Genomic DNA, 20,425 nt, shown 5'->3' on the forward strand with positions numbered 1-20,425 from the left:
CAGCAGCTTGGTTATTTCACCAAAGACTGCATCAGTACCTAGAAAATGGCTTACTCCAGCTATTTTGTATGGAATTACAACCCTATTTTCTTAGTTTTCAGCCTTCACCTTTAGCGAAACCATCCTTTGCTATTATGCCACACTCCAGGAAACCAGATCTGGAAGCAATCTTTACACACCTTTATAATCATTTATTTACAGAGATACACATTACAACCATGCATCTCCTAATCCAGCCACCACAATTTCAGTCAGTTCCTATTTATAGGGCACAACTGCATCCCAGTTTAATTCCATGCACCTCCATACAATTAATAGACACTTTACAATGATCATGTTGCTGTTTGCGGGACTTGTGTAAATTTGTTGCTATATTTCCTACATTACAACCATGACCACACTGCAAAAGTGCTTCATTGGTTGTAAAATGCTGTGGGCTGCCCTAGTGTTGTGATAAGTGTTATGAAAATGCGGGTCCTTCTTCCTTTATTTCAAGGGGCTTAAGTGTATCCTCAGCATGTATACTTCATGGTCTGATGGTTGACATTTCTCCTTCTGTGGCACTTCTCTCCATGGATGGGATGCTTTCAGGTGCAAGCAAGAGCAATCTTTTCTCTTTGGACTCGAATGTCATTACCATTGATCCCAGGCACTTGGTTAAATGGAATGATGGAAAAGGAATGTATATGCACGATGTTAGGTTCCTTGTGAATATAAAGGGTGAAACCTTCAACTTTGACGGAAGCAAAAAAATGGGTATTTAGTAATTAGCGAATCAGCCACCAGATTTTTCTTTCCATTGAAATCAGTTGCACAGTACTTCCCCCAAACTAGGCAGAAGTGTTAAAACCAGTTTCCTCCAAACAGAGGGAAATACAGCTTATGCTGTTTTAGTGGAGTTTTTTTAAATAATTGAAACAACAGCAAAATTACACAGGGGCTTTGGATAGATTTAGTATCTATCCAGCAGTTGAAACATCAATCAGTTTAGTCAGCATCTTACAGACCCCAGGTAGTGCTAAAAGAAAGCAGTCCCTTTCAGAAAGAGGCAGAAATAGGTCTGAGTATGTAATATTCTAAATTTAGTTTGAGAATGTGAATGCTATCGCAGTCTGCATAGTACAACTATTAAATAATTCACTCTGATTTCAATCAGATCACAGAAACAGATTATTCAGCATGTCAAGTCAGCACCAATGCTTTTTTCCCTGCATAAACTCCTAACCTAATCTCCGTACCCTGTAGAATCAGAGAATATTACAGCACAGGACCAGAACAGATAATTCAGCCCATTAAGTATTAGAAGGTTTCCAGTAATTGCTAGCAGATACCATTGAAAGGAAGGAGTTAACTGAAACCATCATTTTAACATTTACTTTAACAGGTGCAGAATTTGGTAAAAGCCCAAAACACTAACATTGTTTTTGTAAATTGCAAATTCTAACACCAACATGTGTTAACACGATGCTTAAGTGATGGAAAACAATTTTAATTAGATCGTGCCTGATTAATCCTCAACATCTCGGCTTGCAAAAATCAGGCATTAGTCAGTCATCTTAGGATAAGACACACATATACATGTCAGAAGAAAAGGCAGGCTGGTACCAAAATATAACATTAGTGTTGTTTTGCCGTCAGTGGGAGTCACCAAATGATTTGTCAAACAGCAGAAGCAAGACGTGAAACTAACCTGCAGGATTCAAATATAAATGTGGGGAAGCATAAGAGTATTCTGAGCTTATAATGGTCTTCTAGCCTCTAGAAAATGGAAAAAAAGGTCAGCAGAATATTTGAATGACTCAAATAGCCCCTCTCTATCTGGAGTTATTGTTAATTTGTGATCCATCTTGTTGGACTATATTATTGAACTATTCCATTAACACATTCTTATTCAGATCACGAATTTCAGAGAAAAGCAGTCTTGTTTTGTTCCTGTAGGCTTCCTGTACCCTCTGCGTTGCTGATGATGCCACTGCTGTTAGCCGTTGCTTCACTGACTTTGTTACAGAAGGTTGCAGAAAGCAATTTAAGCATTAATTGAAGTACAAGAAACATTTTAAGAAAGTAAACACTCATGATTGCTAATAGCATTTTATCTGTCAGCCTGTCTGCATTTGCTGCTCAAATCCTTTCTGATGATAAGAAAATGAAATCCTCCTTCAGAAAAATAAGTTTTATAAAATCACATTGGGTCTTCGGATGTAACCCATAAACTGCTTTCATGTTTTTCAGTAGTTGTCCCAGAGGTGGATGGCGAATGCCTCATTGATAGTCAGCAGTCTTGACTACAAGAATTTCAATGTGAGAAGTTTGTGAGATCAGTGAAGGGTTAGAACTAATCATTCAATTTGACAGCAGTATACACAAATAAATAAATTACTTGGCATATGCAATCAGTATAAATGTAGTTAGATCAGACCAAAGAATTTACATTCTTTAAATCTACCTAGTTATATCTGTTAGTTCAATTATTCTTTATTTAAGCTATTAGTCATTAGTCATTAACTGCACATGTTATTCCTGAGAAAACAAAACCTATTTTGGTCTGTGAGGTGTTGTTGGAGGTCAAAAAAGCCCTGGAGAATCAAAGAAGCCTCTGCTGATATCTTGTGACAGCGTTGTGTACTGCCAGACAAGGCATGTTGCAGCAATGTCAAGTTGATCCAAAATTACAGTTGTAGATTGGTGTCTCACGCTGCATTAAGTGACAGTTTTATTGTCTATGGCATTGACCTGGGATTTCCAGAATAGATAGCTGAATGGGATTTGCATTTGTGGCATGTGAGCTAACAGCATTGGCTGCCGTCAATTTTTTTTCGCTGATGGCTCTCAGCGGACAATAAGGTGAATTGATCGTCTTCAGCATCCATTCTTACTTTTGGAAGGGAACGATTTATCTGTCTTGGTGCATAATTGTATTATGCACACCTTGAATCACCCACTGAGCAACATAAGTAGCAATCACATTTCTTCACGCTAAATTTTAGAAATAATATATACATAGGCAGGAAGCCTGGAGGGAGCATTTTGATGGGTTTTACTGTATTAAGAAAAGCAGAATAGAATCAGATTTCCTTTAGAAGAAAATAGAATAGAAATTCCAGGGTTTTGAAGGCATGATACATTCTGTATTTGGATAGGAATTTAGGGCAGCACTTATTTCCACCAGGTTTTCAACCTGCAATGACAAATTTCAATGGAGGGGAGGCGGACAGCTTGTCCAGCCCACTCCACTCTGACAATGACTTCACTTTTGCAACCTGTCCCAGAAATCACACCAGTTCCACCTGTGTTTGGCCAGCAGTAGGTATGAATGCATACTTTGGAGGGAGCTGGTAGCGGCAATGTGGTATTGTTACTGACTAGTAATGCAGAGAGGCAGGGTAATACCCTGGGGATAAAGGCAAAATACTGCGGATGCTGGAAATCTGAAACAAAAACAAAAAGTGCTAGAAAAACTCAGCATCTGTGGAGAGAAAGACAGAGTTAACGTTTCGAGTCTGTGTGACTCTTCTTCAGAACTAAAGAGGAGTAAAAATATGGTGAAATATATACTGTTTAAGGGGGGTGGGACAAGTGAAGCTGGATAGAAGGCCAGTGATAGGCGGAGGCAAAGGAGAGATTGCAAAAGATGTCATAGACAAAAGGTTGAAGGGGTGTTGGTGGCGGTGATTATGGCTAAAGGAGGTGCTAATGGTGACATTAGGAGTAGAAAGCAGAATAAGCCCTAGTGGGGGTGGAGTGGGGGGAGGGGATGGTGTGGGAAAAAAGCACCGAAATAGGCTAAAAGGTGGGGGATAAAACAATGAATAAAAATGGAAATAAATTTAAAAAATAATAATAATAACAGAAATAGATGGAAAAAATATATATAAAAATTTTAAAAATAAATATTTGATAAAAAGGGATCAAAAAGGGGTGAGGATGAAGGAGAGAGTTCATGGTCTGAAGTTGTTGAACTCAATGTTAAGTCTGGAATGCTGTAAAGTGCCTAATCAGAAGATGAGTGCTGTTCTTCCAATTTGCGTTGAGCTTCACTGGAACATTGCAACAAGCCAAGGACGGACATGTGGGTATGACAGCAGGATGGTTTGTTAAAATGGCAAGCAACAGGAAGGTCTGAGTCATACTTGCGGACAGACTGAAGGTGTTCTGCAAAGCGGTCACCCAGTCTGCGTTTGGTCTCTCCAATGTAGAGGAGACCACATTGGGAGCAGCGAGTGCAGTAGACCAAATTGAGGGAAGTGCAAGTGAAGCGCTGCTTCACTTGAAAGCTTGGGCCCTTGGACGGTGAGGAGAGGGGAAGTAAAGGGTCAGGTGTTACACCTTCTGCAGTTTCATGGGAAGGTGCCGTGGGAGGGGGTTGAGATGTTGGGGGTGATGGAGGAGTGGACCAGGATATCCCGGAGGGAATGGTCACTACGGAATGCCGATAAGGGGGGTGAAGGGAAGATGTGTTTGGTGGTGGGCATCATGCTGGAGTTGGCGGAAATGGTGGAGGATGGTCGTTTGAATACGAAGGCTAGTGGGATGAAAAGTGAGGATAAGGGGCACCCTATCATGGTTCTGGGAGGGAGAGGAAGGTGTGAGGGCAGAGGCGCAGGAGATGGATCAGACACGGGGGACCCAGGTTCAAATCCCACCGTGGCAGATGGTGGAATTTGAATACAATAAAAACCTGGAATTAAAAGTTCACTTACGACCATGAAACCATTGTCAATTGTTGTAAAACCAATCTGGTTCACCAATGCCCTTTAGGGAAATCCCTTACCTGGTCTAGCCTACATGTGACTCACAGACCCACAGCAATGCGGTTGACTCTTAAATACCCTCTAAATAAAGGCAATTAGAGTTGGACAGCCAGTGAAACCTAAAAAATAAAATATAAAACACATGAAAAATAAAATCTGCTCTCTTTAAGTGTGACTCCAGATCCACTATGAAATACCTTCTGAAATGGCCTAGCAAGCCACTCAGTTGTATTAAAATGGATTAGAAATGAAACTGGACAGACCACCCAGCATCAGTCTAGGCATCAGAAATTATAACAACGAACTCAGCCCTGTCGACCATGGAAAGTCCTTCTTATTAACAAGGATCAACTCTGGTTCAATGAAGAGTGCAGGAGGGCATGCCAGGAGTAGCATCAGGCATACTTAAAAATGAGGTGTCAACTTGGTGAAGCTACAACACAAGACTAATTGCCTGTCAAGCAGCAAAAGCAGCAAGCAATAGACAGAACTAAACGATTCCACATTCAACGGATCAGATCTAAGCTTTGCTTTCCTGCCATATCCAATCGTGAATGGTGGTGGACAATTAAACAAGTCACTGGAGGAGGAAGCTCCACAAATATCCCCATCCTCAATAATGAGAGAGTCCAGCACATCAGAGCAAAAGGTCAGGCTGAAGCATTTGCAACAATCTTCAACCAGAAGTGCCGAGTGAATGATCCATCTTGACTACCTCTGGATGTCTCCAGCATCACAGATGTCAGTCTTCAGCCAGTTCGATTCATTCCATGTGATGTCAAAAAACAGCTTAAGGTACTGGATACTGCAAAGGCTATGGGCTCTAACAATATTCCGGCAATAGTACTGAAGACTTGTGCTCCAGAACTTGCCGCGCCACTAGCCAAGCTGTTCCAGTACAGCTACAACACTGGCATTTCCTGGCAATGTGGAAAATTGCCCAGATATGTCCTGTACACAAACAGCAGGACATATACAAACTGGCCAATTACCACCCCATCAGTACACTCTCAATCATCAGTAAAGTGATGGAAGGGATCATTAATAGTACTATCAAGCTGCTTGGGTTTAGCAATAACCTGCTCACTGATGCCCAGTTTGGGTTCTGCCAGGGTCACTCAGCTCTTGACCTCATTACAGCCTCATTTCAAGCATGTACAAAAGAGCTGAACTCCAGGGGTGAGGTGAGAGTGACTGCCCTTGACATCAAGGCAGCATTTGGTTGAGTGAAGCATCAAGGAGCCCTAGCAGAACTGGAGCCAATGGGAATCAGGGGGTAAATTCTCTGCTGGTTGGAGTCATACCTCGCACAAAGGAACATGCTTGTGGTTGTTGGAGGTCAATCATCTTAGTTCCAGGACATCGCTGCAGTAGTTCTTCAGGGTAGTGTCCTAGACACAACCATCTTCAGCTGCTTCTTCAATGACCTTCCTTCCATCATAAGGTCAGAAGTGGGGATATTAGCCCCTGATTGCACAATGTTCAGCACCATCTGTGGCTCCTCAGATACTGAAGCAGTCCATGTCCAAATGCAGCAAGACTTGGACAACATTCAGGCTTGGGCTGACAAGTGACAAGTAACATTTATGCCACACAAGTGTCAGGCAATGACCATCTCCAACAAAGAGAATATCTAACCATCGCCTCTTGACATTCAGTGGCATTGTCATCACTGAATCCACCACCATCAACACCCTGGGGGTTACCATTGATGAGAAACTGAACTGGACTATCCATATAAATATTGTGGCTACAAGAGCAGGTCAGAGGCTAGGAATCCTGTGGCAAGTAACTCACCTCCTGACTCCCCAAAGCCTGTCCACCATCTTCAAGGCACAAGTCAGGAGTATGATGGGATACTCTCCACTTGCCTGGATGAGTGCAGCCCCAACAACACTCAAGAAGCTTGACACTATCCAGGACAAAGAAGCCTACTTGATGGATACCACATCCATAAACATTCACTCCCTCCACCACAGACGCACACTGGCAGCAGTGCGAACCATCTACAAGATGCAGTGTAGGAAACCAGCAAGGCTCCTTAGGCAACACATACGAACATACGAATAAGGAGGAGGAGTAGACCATTCGGCCCCTCGGGCTTGCTCTGCCATTTAATAAGATCATGGCTAACCTGATAGTAACCTCAAATCTGCATCCCGCCTACCTCCGATAACCTATCCCCCCCTTGCTTACCAAGAATCTATCCACCTCTGCCTTAAAAATATTCAGCTTCAACCGCCTTTTCATGAAGAGAGACTCACGACCCTCTGAGAGAAAGGATTTCGCCTCATTTCCATTTTAAATGGGTGACTCCTTATTTTTAAACAGTGACCCCTAGTTCTGGATTCTCCCATGAGTGGAAACATCCTCTCCACATCCACTCTGTCAAGACCCCTCAGGGTCTTATATGTTTCGATCAAGTCACCTCTTACTCTTCTAAACTCCACCTTCCAAACCCATGACCACAACATCTAGAAGGACAGGGGCAGTATACACACGGGAACATCACCACTTGCAAGTTCCCCTCCAAGCCACACACCATCCTGACTTTGAAATATATCATCATTCCTTCACTGTCGCTGTCAATGTCCTGGAACCCCACCTAACAGCACTGTGGGTGTACCTACACCACATGGACTGCAGCAGTTCAAGAATGCAGCTCTCTGCCTTTTCCAGGGCAATTAGGGATGGGCAATAAATGTTGGCCTAGCCAGCGACACCCATAGTCCATGAATGAATACAAAAAACTAAAGTGGATATATTTATCACACACAACTGTATGTGAACACAATATTCCCCTATCCAAATAGCAGTCATTTTGACAGAGATTGCCATTTCATCAGGCAATCAAGGTGCAACTTTGAAATTCTTCTGCGTCTGCAAGGTGGGTATTCTCACAGCAATGACAGTGGCAAGGGAGCCATTCCATATTAGTTATGTGACCCCCTTCCTAGAGATTGGGGAGAGTATCAAAATGAGGGCAAACAGGTGGGTGGAAGTCTTACACCATCCACTTCATGTGGGGTAGCACCTGGACCACAGTTCCTGTTTTTAAGGCTTCGCTACTCTGCCACAACATCATGGGCAGAATCTTCTGGTCGACGTGCGGGGGCGGGCCCAACACACAGATACATAAAATAATGTACGATGACGTTGGGCGTGTCCCGATGTCGTCGCACACCATTGCGATATTTCGTTCAGCAGGCGCGCGCAGGAGCCAGCTGCATGTCCACTGGAATGTTAAGGGCCTATTAAGGCCATTTAGAAATTAATTAAAGTATTTAGGAGTGCTGTCTGCCCAACCTTAAGGTTGGTGGGCAGGTGAAAAGCCCAAGAGGCCTTTGGCTTTTTAAGGAAACCTCATCCTCAGGCAGGATGAGGTTTCCTGAAGCTTTTATAAAACAAATAAATAAATTTTCCCACCTTTACAAACATGTCCCAACTCATGTGACACTGTCACATGAGGGGACTTGTTTAAATAAATTTTTACACCATTTATTAACATGTTTTATTATCCATTCAATCTCCCCAAGGCAGGTCCGTGCCTCAGAGAGATTGCTGAGATCTTCTGCACACATACACAAAAGAGGGCAGGCCCTGACTCTCCCTCCTCCTCCTGCCTGCACAGAGAGCGCTGAGCGCTACAGGTTGTGCATTATGTTAGGTGGGCCTTAATTGGCCCGCCCACATAAAATAGCACCACGGAGCTGATCATGCGTGGCGATTGGCTCCGCGCCAGCCCCCACTCACCCTTGTACAGCCTGCCCGCCGTAGGAAAATTCCAGGCCCATGAGTTTAACCAACTATTGAAGTCTTCAAATTTAGTATGAATTTGCATTCCTCACCCCAACCCACTTGGTGGCTTTTAGAAACATAGAAACATAGAAAATAGGAGCAGGAGTAGGCCATTCAGCCCTTTGAGCCTGCTCCGCCATTCATCATGATCATGGCTGATCATCCAACTCAACAGCCTGCTCCCGCTTTCTCCCCATACTCTTTGATACCTTTCGCCCCAAGAGCTATATCTAACTCCTTCTTGAAAACATACAATGTTTTGGCCTCAACTACTTTCTGTGGTAGCGAATTCCACAGGCTCACCGCTTTCTGGGTGAATAAATTTCTCCTCATCTCAGTCCTAAATGGTCTACCCCGTATTCTCAGGCTGTGACCCCTGGTTCTGGACTCCCCCATCATCGGGAACATTCTTCCTGCATCTACCCTGTCTACTGCTAGAATTTTATAGGTTTCTATGAGATCCACCCTCATTCTTTTGAACTCCAGCGAATATAATCCTAACCGACTCAATCTCTCCTCATATGTCAGTCTCACCATCCCAGGAATCAGTCTGATAAACTTTCGCTGCACTCCCTCTATAGCAAGAACATCCTTCCTCAGATAAGGAGACCAAAACTGCACACAATATTCCAGGTGTGGTCTCACCAAGGCCCTGTACAATTGCAGAAAGGCACCTCTACTCCTGTAATCGAATCCTCTGGCTATGAAGGCCAACATACCATTTACCTTCTCCACCGTCTGCTGCACCTGCATGCTTACCTTCAACGGCTGGTGTACAAGGACACCCAGGTCTTGCTGTACATCCCCCTCTCTCAATTTATAGCCATTCAGATAATAATCTGCCTTCCTGTTTTTGCTACCACAGTGGATAACCTTACATTTATCCTCATTATTCTGCATCTGCCATGCATTTGCCCACTCACTCAGCTTGTTCAAATCACACTGAAGCATCTCTGCATCCTCCTCACAGCTCACCCTCCCACCCAGCTTTGTGTCATCTGCAAATTTGGAGATATTACATTTAGTTCCCTCACCTAAATCATTAATATATATTGTGAATAACTGGGGTCCCAGCACCGATCCCTGCGGTACCCCACTGGTCACTGCCTGCCATTCGGAAAAAGACCCATTTATTCCTACTCTTTGTTTCCTGTCTGCCAACCAGTTTTCTATCCATCTCAATATACTACCCCCAATCCCATGCGCTTTAATTTTACACGCCAATCTCTAATGTGAGACTTTGTCGAAAGCCTTCTGAAAGTCCAAATAAACCACATCCACTGGCTCCCCCTCATCAACTCTACTAGTTACATCCTCAAAAAATTCCAGTAGATTTGTCAAGCATGATTTCCCTTTCATAAATCCATGCTGACTCTATCTAATTCTGCCACTGTTTTCCAAATGCTCAGCTATTAAATCTTTTATAATGGACTGTAGAATTTTCCCCACTACTGACATCAGGCTGACTGGTCTATAATTCCCTGTTTTCTCTCTACCTCCCTTTTTAAATAGTGGGGCTACATTAGCAACCCTCCAATCTGTTGGAACTGTTCCAGAGTCTATTGAACCTCGGAAGATGACCACCAATGCATCCACTGTTTCTAGGGCCACTTCGTTAAGTACTCTGGGATGTAGATTATCAGGCCCTGGGGATTTATCGGCATCAATCCCATCAATTTCTCCAACACCATTTCCCTACTAATACTGATTTCTTTCAGTTCCTCCCTCTTACTAAACCCTGTGTTCCCCAACATTTCTGATATGTTATTTGTATCCTCCTTTAGGAAGACAGAACTAAAGTATGTATTTAGTTGGTCAGCCATTTCTTTGTTCCCCATTATAAATTCCCCTGTTTCTGACTGTAAGGGACCTACATTTTTCTTCACCAATCTTTTTCTCTTCACATACCTAAAGAAACTTTTACAGTCAGTTTTTATGTTCCCCGCAAGCTTACTCTCGTACTCTTTTTTCCCCTTCTTAATCAATCCCTTGGTCCTCCTTTGCTGAATTCTAAACTGCTCCCAATCCTCAGGCCTGTTGTTTTTTTTTTGAATAAGACTGGCAATCCAATAACAATTTGCATTGAATTATATGAAATTCCGTTTATGGTTCATGCCAATCATCAGCTAGGTCAAGACTTTCCAAGCTTATTTCACATAGAACTCTGACTGTGAGCAGGTAGAGGATGCTATCATTCCATCCAGCTCAGATATAGGTCCTATTTTTCAATGATGTTGCTCAACCCTCTGTTACATTTTTAAAATGTCACCTTTGGGCATACCATCAGTGAAAAGCCATTAAAATAGCAAGGGATTTGGAGTCCTGACAAAGTCCATATTAACAAAATACAATGTAGAGAAACAACTCTGGTCTGCTTCTCTCATGGTGTCATGTAGCACTGATGAAAAGAATAGGAAGTAACATTTAAATCACTACATATTATTGCTAGTCAGCTTTTGTTATGTGTAAGCCACCTCAAACTGAAAAGTGATGGACCAAAGTCTTGTATACCCATCTCAATAAGGAATAAGCTTTCTGACTACGCCTGAAATATTAACTTGTCTGTTCTCTCCATGGGTGCAGAACAACCTGCAGAGTACTTCCAGAATTTTCTGTTTTCTTCTAGACTAAAAGGGTGAGATTTCCCTTCTCCATCACAGCTGGTGGGAATGGGATATCCACCTGCCAACCTAACTTTTACCATAATCCTGATATTGGGTCATAGCTTTACTTAGTTCTGTTGAAGGGTCATTTGGACTCGAAACGTTAACTGTGCTCCTCTCCGCAGATGCTGCCAGACCTGCTGAGTTTTTCCAGGTATTTTTGTTTTTGTTTTGGATTTCCAGCTTCCGCAGTTTTTTGCTTTTATCTCATTAATCATGTCAGGTATGCTTTGTAATAGCATAAAGCAACTACGGTGCATAGAAAATTGCAATGGGACCACTGCCACAACACAAGAGGAAAGGCTGCTTAAAAAAGGTAGAAGAATCCCGAAGATTCCAGGGTATTCATTTTTATTTAGACTTTAGATTGACCAGTGGCTTTAAAAAGGTGAACTTTTCAGAGCTCAGGAGAGGGAGAGATGCTCATTATGGTGGCATATCCTTCCAAATGAAGCATCAGCAGGCTTTCTGCTGCTATCCTAGAGATTGCCATCAACCATCTCCTGGTGGCTACTGGTTCCAGAAGAGTAAGATAGGCAAATCAACCAGGCCCTGTTCCCTTGATATCATGTGTATATGCAGGGTGATGAAGGACAGCTTTTCCTTTAGGGTCAAGAATAGGAAAATGTAGCTTGAAATAAGGATGCACCAATTGCCTTTGTATTTATTTGCTATACTGCCCAATTTTGAGAAGAATAGCAGAAGAAAACATAGTCCACAATGTCACAATGCTTGTATTGTCTATTGTCTTCAGCCCTGGTTTATTCTTAACACCATCAATCATTACCACAGTCATTACTGTTTTTGACGATCAATCACATTTATAGTCAAGAGAGCTCTTGTGAACACTGGTATTGCATTTCAGCAGAAAGTATTCAACTTGAATGTCTCCATGGTCATGTAAGTATTTCCCATTGCAGAAAGTTAGATGGGTCAGTGTATACCAGTATTTGGAACAAAAAAAAATGCAGCAACACAGCATCATTTTAATAAAGGTAGGTCTCACAGGAGATTGCTTCTTTAAAAGAAGAATTTTTTTGGAAAAATAAGTCAACAGGCTTCACCATAGGCCATTTGTGTTGGTGACATGACTACACAGCAATTTGGCACACCAATAAATTCCTTCACCTTTAACTGAATGAATCACCATACATTCCAATGAACCATCCATAACTTTCACAAGCAATTTCTCCAAAGCAACTGACTTAATTATTTTGAGATCTTCTTCATAATTTTCAATCAGTGAGTTTATTGCCCATGACATTAAATTTGGCTGGAATTATTTCATTTTTGCGATGCCATCTAAAATAATTGATAAATTCTAATACTACTTTTTCAATATAATTGCAAATAAAGTGCCAATAGAACTCTAATTGCAACATGATTTTTAAATTAAAATGTCACTGAATTAATACAGTCAAATTTATTAATATTTTAAAGATATGTTCTCATGGGGCTTTTTTTAATGGAAATGTGGCAACACTCCATGAGGCACAGTGCCATACCATAAATATTTGATAGTTCTTTTAATTATCAGCCCTAAAGATGATCCAGGCTTAAAAATAGAAATGTACAAGGCAGCATGGTCAGCAATAATACTAAAAATCTTTCCTTTCTTCCATTTTAGCAACCTCAATATTGAAGAAATATGCGGTAAGTCCTGTGCTTTCACAATTTTCTGTTCTCAAGCAGCAAACAAAATACAGAAAAACATACACATTTTGATTTCTTTTTGTCAGTAATATACAATCTTAAATGTTTTATTCCCCACTTGGAGCAATGTGATATTTTAAAATATATTTTTTTCCTAACTAAAGTAAATTCATAACCAAACCAACCTTACCTTCCTGGAGTTGTATCTATGTTTTATATTATTTTCCCTGCAAAACACATGCAGAACTGGACATAGACGATCTAATAGAGAGTTGAAAGGGGGGAGGAGTCATGAAGTATTTATCTTCCTGTTCCACTGTTTTGTCAGTGTATAATAGATGTTTTTCTCTCTATTAGGTTTCTGATCATAATCTCCCAACACAATGTAGTCCAAATAAATGTTTGATTTATACAGATACTTGTAAATGTTTATAAATCAATTTTGCAATTATGAAGCATCATTTTCTCCCCAGGCCAATTCTCAGTGTCAGCTTAAAAGGCTGAATAGCTTGCAGCGAGGTCCTGTCAGTTTCTGGAGATGATCAAATTTCTAAGCCTATGTCTTTGACCATGCCTTGACTCTGTTCTCCCATGCCCTGACTCCCATGAATGATCTTGGCAAGTTCACTGTGTTAAGGGAAGTAAGTGTCAGCCTTGGTTCAGCGGTAGGACTGTCATCAGAAGCTTGCGAGTTGAAGACCTACTCCAGAGATATGAACACATAATGTAGTGGTGAGGGACAGTTGAACTGTATACTATGGGAAAAGTTGGATTCCCCTGAAAACAGGCGTGGATGTCATGATGCACAATGAATCCGCATATGTTCCCTTTTGATGCAGGCAGTATGCAAACTATATGCTGCCTGCTCATTTGTATGATTATAGTGCCCAGTTGTAAGCATGCGTTTGAGTGACTGCACACCTGCGTAAGGGGTGCAAAATTGTGAGAGGCTAGAATGAGTTCAAGGCGAGCTTGCACTACTTAAAGCCAGCTTAAAGGGGTAGTGCATTTTGACTGGAGCAGGTGCTGGAAATTATTGCAAAAGTGAGTTTGATGTGGGAGAGGCACAGGAATGGTGCAATATGGCAGAGAACATGCTCTAAGATTCTCTGACACAGCAAAGAGACCTTGGTGCAGAAGGTGTACAGAAAGAATTATAGAATGGTTACAGTACAGAAGGAGGCCATTTATAAAGTTTGTTTGGAATACTTGTTTTATGGTGGCTTTTAATCTTGCATTGAGGCCAATAGGATGCTGTGATGGTCAGTAACAGAGGAAAGGTAAGATATGGGACTGTTGGTGGTTTGGGAATCGGGGTTGTGTCCACTGATGCTGCAGCTGGTGAGCCAATCATGGGTGCTCAACTAGAAAAGGGATATATTGCTTCCATCCTCCTGTTCCTCCAATACCACCTCTTCTTCCTTCTAGAATTTCTCCTTAGCTCGTCATAGTTTCAGCTGTTCAGGGTGGTGGGCTCAGTAACAGTGGAAGCTGCTCAGCATGGTGGGGTGTCAGTAACAGTGGGAGCTGCTCAGCATGGTGGGGTGTCAGTAACAGTGGAAGCTGCTCAGCATGGTGGGGTGTCAGTAACAGTGGAAGCTGCTCAGCATAGTGGGGTGTCAGTAACAGTGGAAGCTGCTCAGGGTGGTGGGCTCAGTAACAGTGGAAGTTGCTCAGCATGGTGGGGTGTCAGTAACAGTGGAAGCTGCTCAGCGTGGTGGGGTGTCAGTAACAGTGGGAGCTGCTCAGCATGGTGGGGTGTCAGTAACAGTGGAAGCTGCTCAGCATGGTGGGGTGTCAGTAACAGTGGGAGTTCAGGTTGTTCAGCTCTCAGTAACAGTGGAAAATACTTAGGGTGGTGAGCTCTCAGTAACAGTGGGAATTGCTCAAGGTTGTGGCCTCTCAGGAAGAGTGGGAGCTCAGGGTGGTGGGTTCTCAGTAACAGTGGCAGCTCATGGTAGTGGGTTCTCAGTAACATTGAGAACTCAGGGTGGTGGTTTCTCGGTTACAGAGTGAGCTGAGCATGGTGGGCTTTCAATAACAGTGGGAGCTGCTCAGGGTGGTAAGCTCTCAGTAACAATGGGAATTACTCAGGTTGGTGGGTTCCCAGGAAAAGGGGGAGCCCATTGTGGTGAACTCTCAGTAACAGTGGGTGATGCTTAGGGTGGTGGGTTGTCAATAACAGTGGGAGCTCAGGATGGCGAGCTCTCAGTAACAGTGGCAGCTCAGGGTGGTGAGTTCTCAGTTACATTGTTGGCTCAGGTGGTTGGTCCTCAGTAACAGTGGAAGCTCAGGGTGGTGAGTTCTCAGTTACATTGTTGGCTCAGGTGGTTGGTTCTCAGTAACAGTGGAAGCTCAGGGTGGTGAGTTCTCAGTTACATTGTTGGCTCTGGTGGTTGGTTCTCAATAATAGTGGGAGCTCAGTGTAGTGCATTCTCTGTAACAGTGAGAGTTCAGGATGGTGGGTTCTCAGTAACAGTGTGAGCTGTTCAGGGTGGTGGTTTCTCAGTAACAGTGGGAGCTGCTCTGGGTGGCTAGTTCTCAGTAATAGTGGGAGCTCAGTGTGGTGAGTTCTCAGTAACAGTGTGAGTTCACGGTGATGGGTTCTCAGTAACAGTGAGAGTTCAGGGTGGTTGCATCTCAGTAACAGTGGAAGCTGCTCAGCATGGTGGGGTGTCAGTAACAGTGGAAGCTGCTCAGCATGGTGGGGTGTCAGTAACAGTGGAAGCTGCTCAGCATGGTGGGGTGTCAGTAACAGTGGGAGCTGCTCAGCATGGTGGGGTGTCAGTAACAGTGGAAGCTGCTCAGCATGGTGGGGTGTCAGTAACAGTGGAAGCTGCTCAGCATGGTGGGGTGTCAGTAACAGTGGAAGGTGCTCAGCATGGTGGGGTGTCAGTAACAGTGGAAGCTGCTCAGCATGGTGGGGTGTCAGTAACAGTGGAAGCTGCTCAGCATGGTGGGGTGTCAGTAACAGTGGGAGTTCAGGTTGTTCAGCTCTCAGTAGCAGTGGAAAATACTTAGGGTGGTGAGCTCTCAGTAACAGTGGGAATTGCTCAAGGTTGTGGCCTCTCAGGAAGAGTGGGAGCTCAGGGTGGTGGGTTCTCAGTAACAGTGGCAGCTCATGGTAGTGGGTTCTCAGTAACATTGAGAACTCAGGATGTTGGTTTCTCGGTTACAGAGTGAGCTGAGCATGGTGGGCTTTCAATAACAGTGGGAGCTGCTCAGGGTGGTAAGCTCTCAGTAACAATGGGAATTACTCAGGTTGGTGGGTTCTCAGGAAAAGGGGGAGCCCAGTGTGGTGAACTCTCAGTAACAGTGGGTGATGCTTAGGGTGGTGGGTTGTCAATAACAGTGGGAGCTCAGGATGGCGAGCTCTCAGTAACAGTGGCAGCTCAGGGTGGTGAGTTCTCAGTTACATTGTTGGCTCAGGTGGTTGGTTCTCAGTAACAGTGGAAGCTCAGGGTGGTGAGTTCTCAGTTACATTGTTGGCTCTGGTGGTTGGTTCTCAATAATAGTGGGAGCTCAGTGTAGTGCATTCTCTGTAACAGTGAGAGTTCAGGGTGGTGGTTTCTCAGTAACAGTGAGAGCTGCTCTGGGTGGCTAGTTCTCAGTAATAGTGGGAGCTCAGTGTGGTGAGTTCTCAGTAACAGTGCGAGCTCACGGTGATGGGTTCTCAGTAACAATGAGAGTTCAGGGTGGTTGCATCTCAGTAACAGTGGGAGCTGCTCAGGGTTCTTATTAACAGTTGGAACTCATGGTGGTGGTTTCTCAGTAACAGTGGTAGCTCAGCATGGTGAGTTCTCAGTAACATTGGGAGCTGAGGGTGGTGGGCTCTAAGTAACAGTCGGAGCTCGGGGTGGTTATCTCTCAGTAACAGTGGGAGTTGCTACTGGTGGCGGGTGTTTAGTAACAGTGAGAGCTCAGGGTGGTGGGTTCTCAGTAACAGTGGGAATTGCTCAGGTTCGTGGGATCTCAGTAACAGTGGGAGCTGCTCAGTGTGGTGAGCTCTCAGTAACAGTGGGAATTACTCAGGTTGGTGGATTCTCAGTAACAGTGAGATCTCAGGGAGGTGGGTTCTCAGTAACAGTGAGAGCTGCTCAGTTTGGCGGGTTCTCATTAACAGTGGGAGATCAGGACAGTGAGCTCTCAGTAACAGAGGGAATTAATCAGGCTGGTGGGTTATCAGTAACAGTGAGAGCCCAGCATGGTGTGTTCTCAGTAACAGTGGGAGGTCAGGCTGGTGGGTTCTCAGTAACAGTGGAAGCTCAGGGTGGTGGGTTCTCAGTTCCAATGTTGGCTCAGGTGGTTGGTTCTCAATAATTGTGGGAGCTCAGTGTGGTGACTTCTCTGTAAAAGTGAGAGCTGCTCAGGGTGGTGGGTTTGCAGTAACTGTGGGAGCTCAGTGTGATGGGCTCTCAGTAACAGTGGGAGCTCATTGTGGTGGGTTCTCAGTAACGATGGGAGCTCATGGTGGTGGGTTCTCATTAACAGTGGGAGCTCATGGTGGTGGATTCTCAGTAACGATGGGAGCTCATGGTGGTGGGTTTGCAGTAATGACAGGAGCTCATGGTGGTGGGTTCTCAGTAACAGTGGGAGCTCATGGTGGTGGGTTCTCAGTAACTGTGGGAGCTTATGGTGGTGGGTTCTCAGTAACAATGGGAGCTCAGGATAGTGAGTTCTCAGTAACAGTGGGTGCTGCTTACGGTGGTGGGTTCTCAGTAACATTGGGAGCTGTTAGGATGTTGGCTTTTCAGTAACAGATGGAACTCAGGGTGGTGTGTTCTCAGTAACAGTGAGTTATCAGGGTGGTGGGCTCTAAGTAACAGTGGGAATTATTAAGGCTGGTGGTTTCTCAGTAACAGTGAGAGGCCAGCCTGGTGTGCTCTCAGTAACAGTGAGAGCTCAGGGTGTGGGTTCTTAGTAACAGTGGGAGCAGCTCAGGTTGGTCGGTTCTAAGTAACAGTGGGAGATGAGTGTGGTGTGCTCTCAGTAACAGAGGGAGCTGCTTAGGGTGGTGGGTTGTCAGTAACAGTGAGAAGTCAGGGTGGTGGGTTCTCAGAAATATGAGAGCTGCTCAGGGTGGTGGCTTCTCATTAACAGTGGGAGATCAGGGTGGTGGGCTCTCAGTAACAGTGGGAATTATTCAGGTTGGTGGTTTCTCAGTAACAGTGGGAGCCCAGCGTGGTGTGTTCTCAATAACAGTGGGAGCTGCTCATGGTGCTGGGTTCTCAGTTACAATGTTGGCTTAGGTGCTTGGTTCTCAATAATAGTGGGAGCTCAGTGTGGTGCATTCTCCGTAACAGTGAGAGCTGCACAAGGTGGTGAGCTTTCAGTAACAATGGGAGCTCAGGGTAGTGGGTCCTCAGCACCAGTGGGAGCTTCTAGGGTGTTGGCTTTCCAGTAACAAATGGAACTCAGGATGGTGTGCTCTCATTTACAGTGGCAGCTCAGGGTGGTGCGCTCTCAGAAACAGTGAGTCATCAGAGTGGAGTGTTCTCAGTAACACTGGGAGCTCAGGGTGGTGGGCTCTAAGTAACAGTGGGAGCTGCTTATGGTGGTGAGTACTCAGTAATAGTGAGAGCTCAGTGTGGTGGGTTCTCAGTAACAGAGGGAGACCAATGTGGTGTGCTCTCAGTAACAGTGGGAGCTGCTTAGGATGGTGGGTTGTCAGTAACAGTGGGAGCCCAGCATTGTGGGTTCTCAGTATCAGTGAGAGCTGCTCAGGGTGGTGGGCTCTCAGTAACAGTGGGAATTAAAGAGGTTGGTGGGCTCTCAGTAACAGTGAGAGCCCAGTGTGGTGGGTTCTCAGTAACAGTGCAAGCTCAGGGTGATGGGCTCTCAGTAACAGTGCGAGCCGAGGGTGGTGGGTTCTCAGTAACAGTGAGAGCTCGGGGTGGTGTGTTCAGAGTAACAGTGAGAGCTGCTCAGGGTGGTGATCTTTCATTAACAATGGGAGCTCAGGGTAGTGAGCTCTCAGTAACAGTGGGAGCTGCTTACGGTGTTGGGTTCTCAGTAGCAGTGGGAGCTCAGGGTGACCGGCCCTCAGCATTAGTTGGAGCTGTTAGGGTGTTGGTTTTTCAGTAACAGTTGGAACTCAGGGTGGTGTGTTCTCAGTAACAGTGAGTTATCAGGGTAGAGGGTTCTCAGTAACATTGGGAGCTCAGGGTGGTGATCCCTCAGCAACAGTGGGAGCTGCTTAGAGTGGTGGGCACTCAGTAATATTGAGAGCTCAGGGTGGCGGGTTCTCAGTAACAGTTGGAAATCATGGTGGTGTGGTCTCAGTAACAGTGGCACTCAGGGTGGTGGGTTCTCAGAATCAGTTAGTTGTCAGTTTTGTGAGTTCTCAGTAACATTGGGAGCTCAGGGTGGTGGGCTCTGAGTACCAGTGGGAGCTCGGGGTGGTGATCGGTCAGTAACAGTGGGAGCTGCTTATGGTGGTGGGTTCTCAGTAACAGTGGGAGTTCAGGGTGGTGGGCTCTCAGTAATGGTAGGAGCTTAGGATGGCGGGTTGTCAGTAATGGCGGGAGCTCAGGGTGATGGGTTCTCAGTAACAGTGAGAGCTGAGGGTGGTGGGTTCTCAGTAACAGTGGGAACTCAGGGTGGTGATCTCTCAGTAACAAACGGAATTAATCAGGTTGGTGGGCTCTCAGTAACAATGAGAGCCCAGTGTGCTGGGTTCCCACTAACAGTGGGATTTCAGGGTGGTATGTACTCAGTAACAGTGGGAGTTCATGGTGGTGGGCTCTCAGTAATAGGGCGAGCTGAGGGTGGTCAGTTCTCAGTAACAGTGGGAGCTGGTCAGGGTTGTGGCTTTTCAGTAACGGTGGGAGCTCAGTATGATGAGCTCTCAGTAACAGTGGGAGCTGCTTAGAGTGTTGAGTTGTCACTAGCAGTGGGAGCTCAGGATGGTGGGTTCTCAGAAACAGTGGCAGCTCATGGTGGGGTTTCTCAGCAACAGTGAGAAGTCAGGGCGGTGAGTTCTCAGTAACAGTGGGAGATCAGGGCGATGGGCTCTCAACAACAGTGGGAATTACTCAGGTTGGTGGGTTCTCAGTGACAGGGAGAGCCAGCGTGGTGGGGTCTCAGCAACAGTGGGAGCTTGGGGTGTTGGGTTCTCAGTAACAGTCGGAGGTCAGGGTGGTGTGTTCTCAGTAACACTGGGAGTTCAGGGTTGTGGGCTCTCAGTGACAGTAGGAGGTTAGGGTGGTGGGTTTTCAGTAACAGCGGGAGCTGAGGATGGTGGGTTCTCAGTAACAGTGAGAGCTCAGGGTGGTGGGATCTCAGTCACAGTGGGAGCTGCTCAGGGTTGTGGGTTTTTAACACCAGTGGGGAGCTCATGGTGGTGGGTTCTCAGAAACAGTGAGTTATCTGTGTGGTGGGTTCTCAGTAACATTGGAAGCTCAGGGTGGTGGGCTCTAAGTAACAGTGTGAGCTCGGGGTGGTGAGCTCTCAGTAACAGTGAGAGCTGCTTACGGTGGCCAGTACTCAATAATAGTGAAAGCTCAGGGTATTGGTCCTCAGTAACAGTGGGAGCTGCTCAGGTTGTTGGGTTTTCATTAA

General features: G+C 44.9%; 1 protein-coding gene across 1 annotated transcript in view; it reads left to right on the forward strand.

Annotated features, from left to right (window-relative positions):
- Positions 1 to 20,425, forward strand: part of necab1 (N-terminal EF-hand calcium binding protein 1) — a 326,564-nt gene that overhangs the window by 77,531 nt on the left and 228,608 nt on the right. Inside the window, exon 4 of the mRNA XM_078541237.1 lies at positions 12,840 to 12,865. Coding sequence (XP_078397363.1) covers positions 12,840 to 12,865 — 26 coding nt within the window. The remainder of the gene's footprint in view (positions 1 to 12,839; positions 12,866 to 20,425) is intronic.

The sequence above is a fragment of the Cetorhinus maximus genome, chromosome 4 (assembly GCF_964194155.1).
Source record: "Cetorhinus maximus chromosome 4, sCetMax3.hap1.1, whole genome shotgun sequence".
In the NCBI taxonomy this organism is placed as follows: Eukaryota; Metazoa; Chordata; class Chondrichthyes; order Lamniformes; family Cetorhinidae; genus Cetorhinus; species Cetorhinus maximus.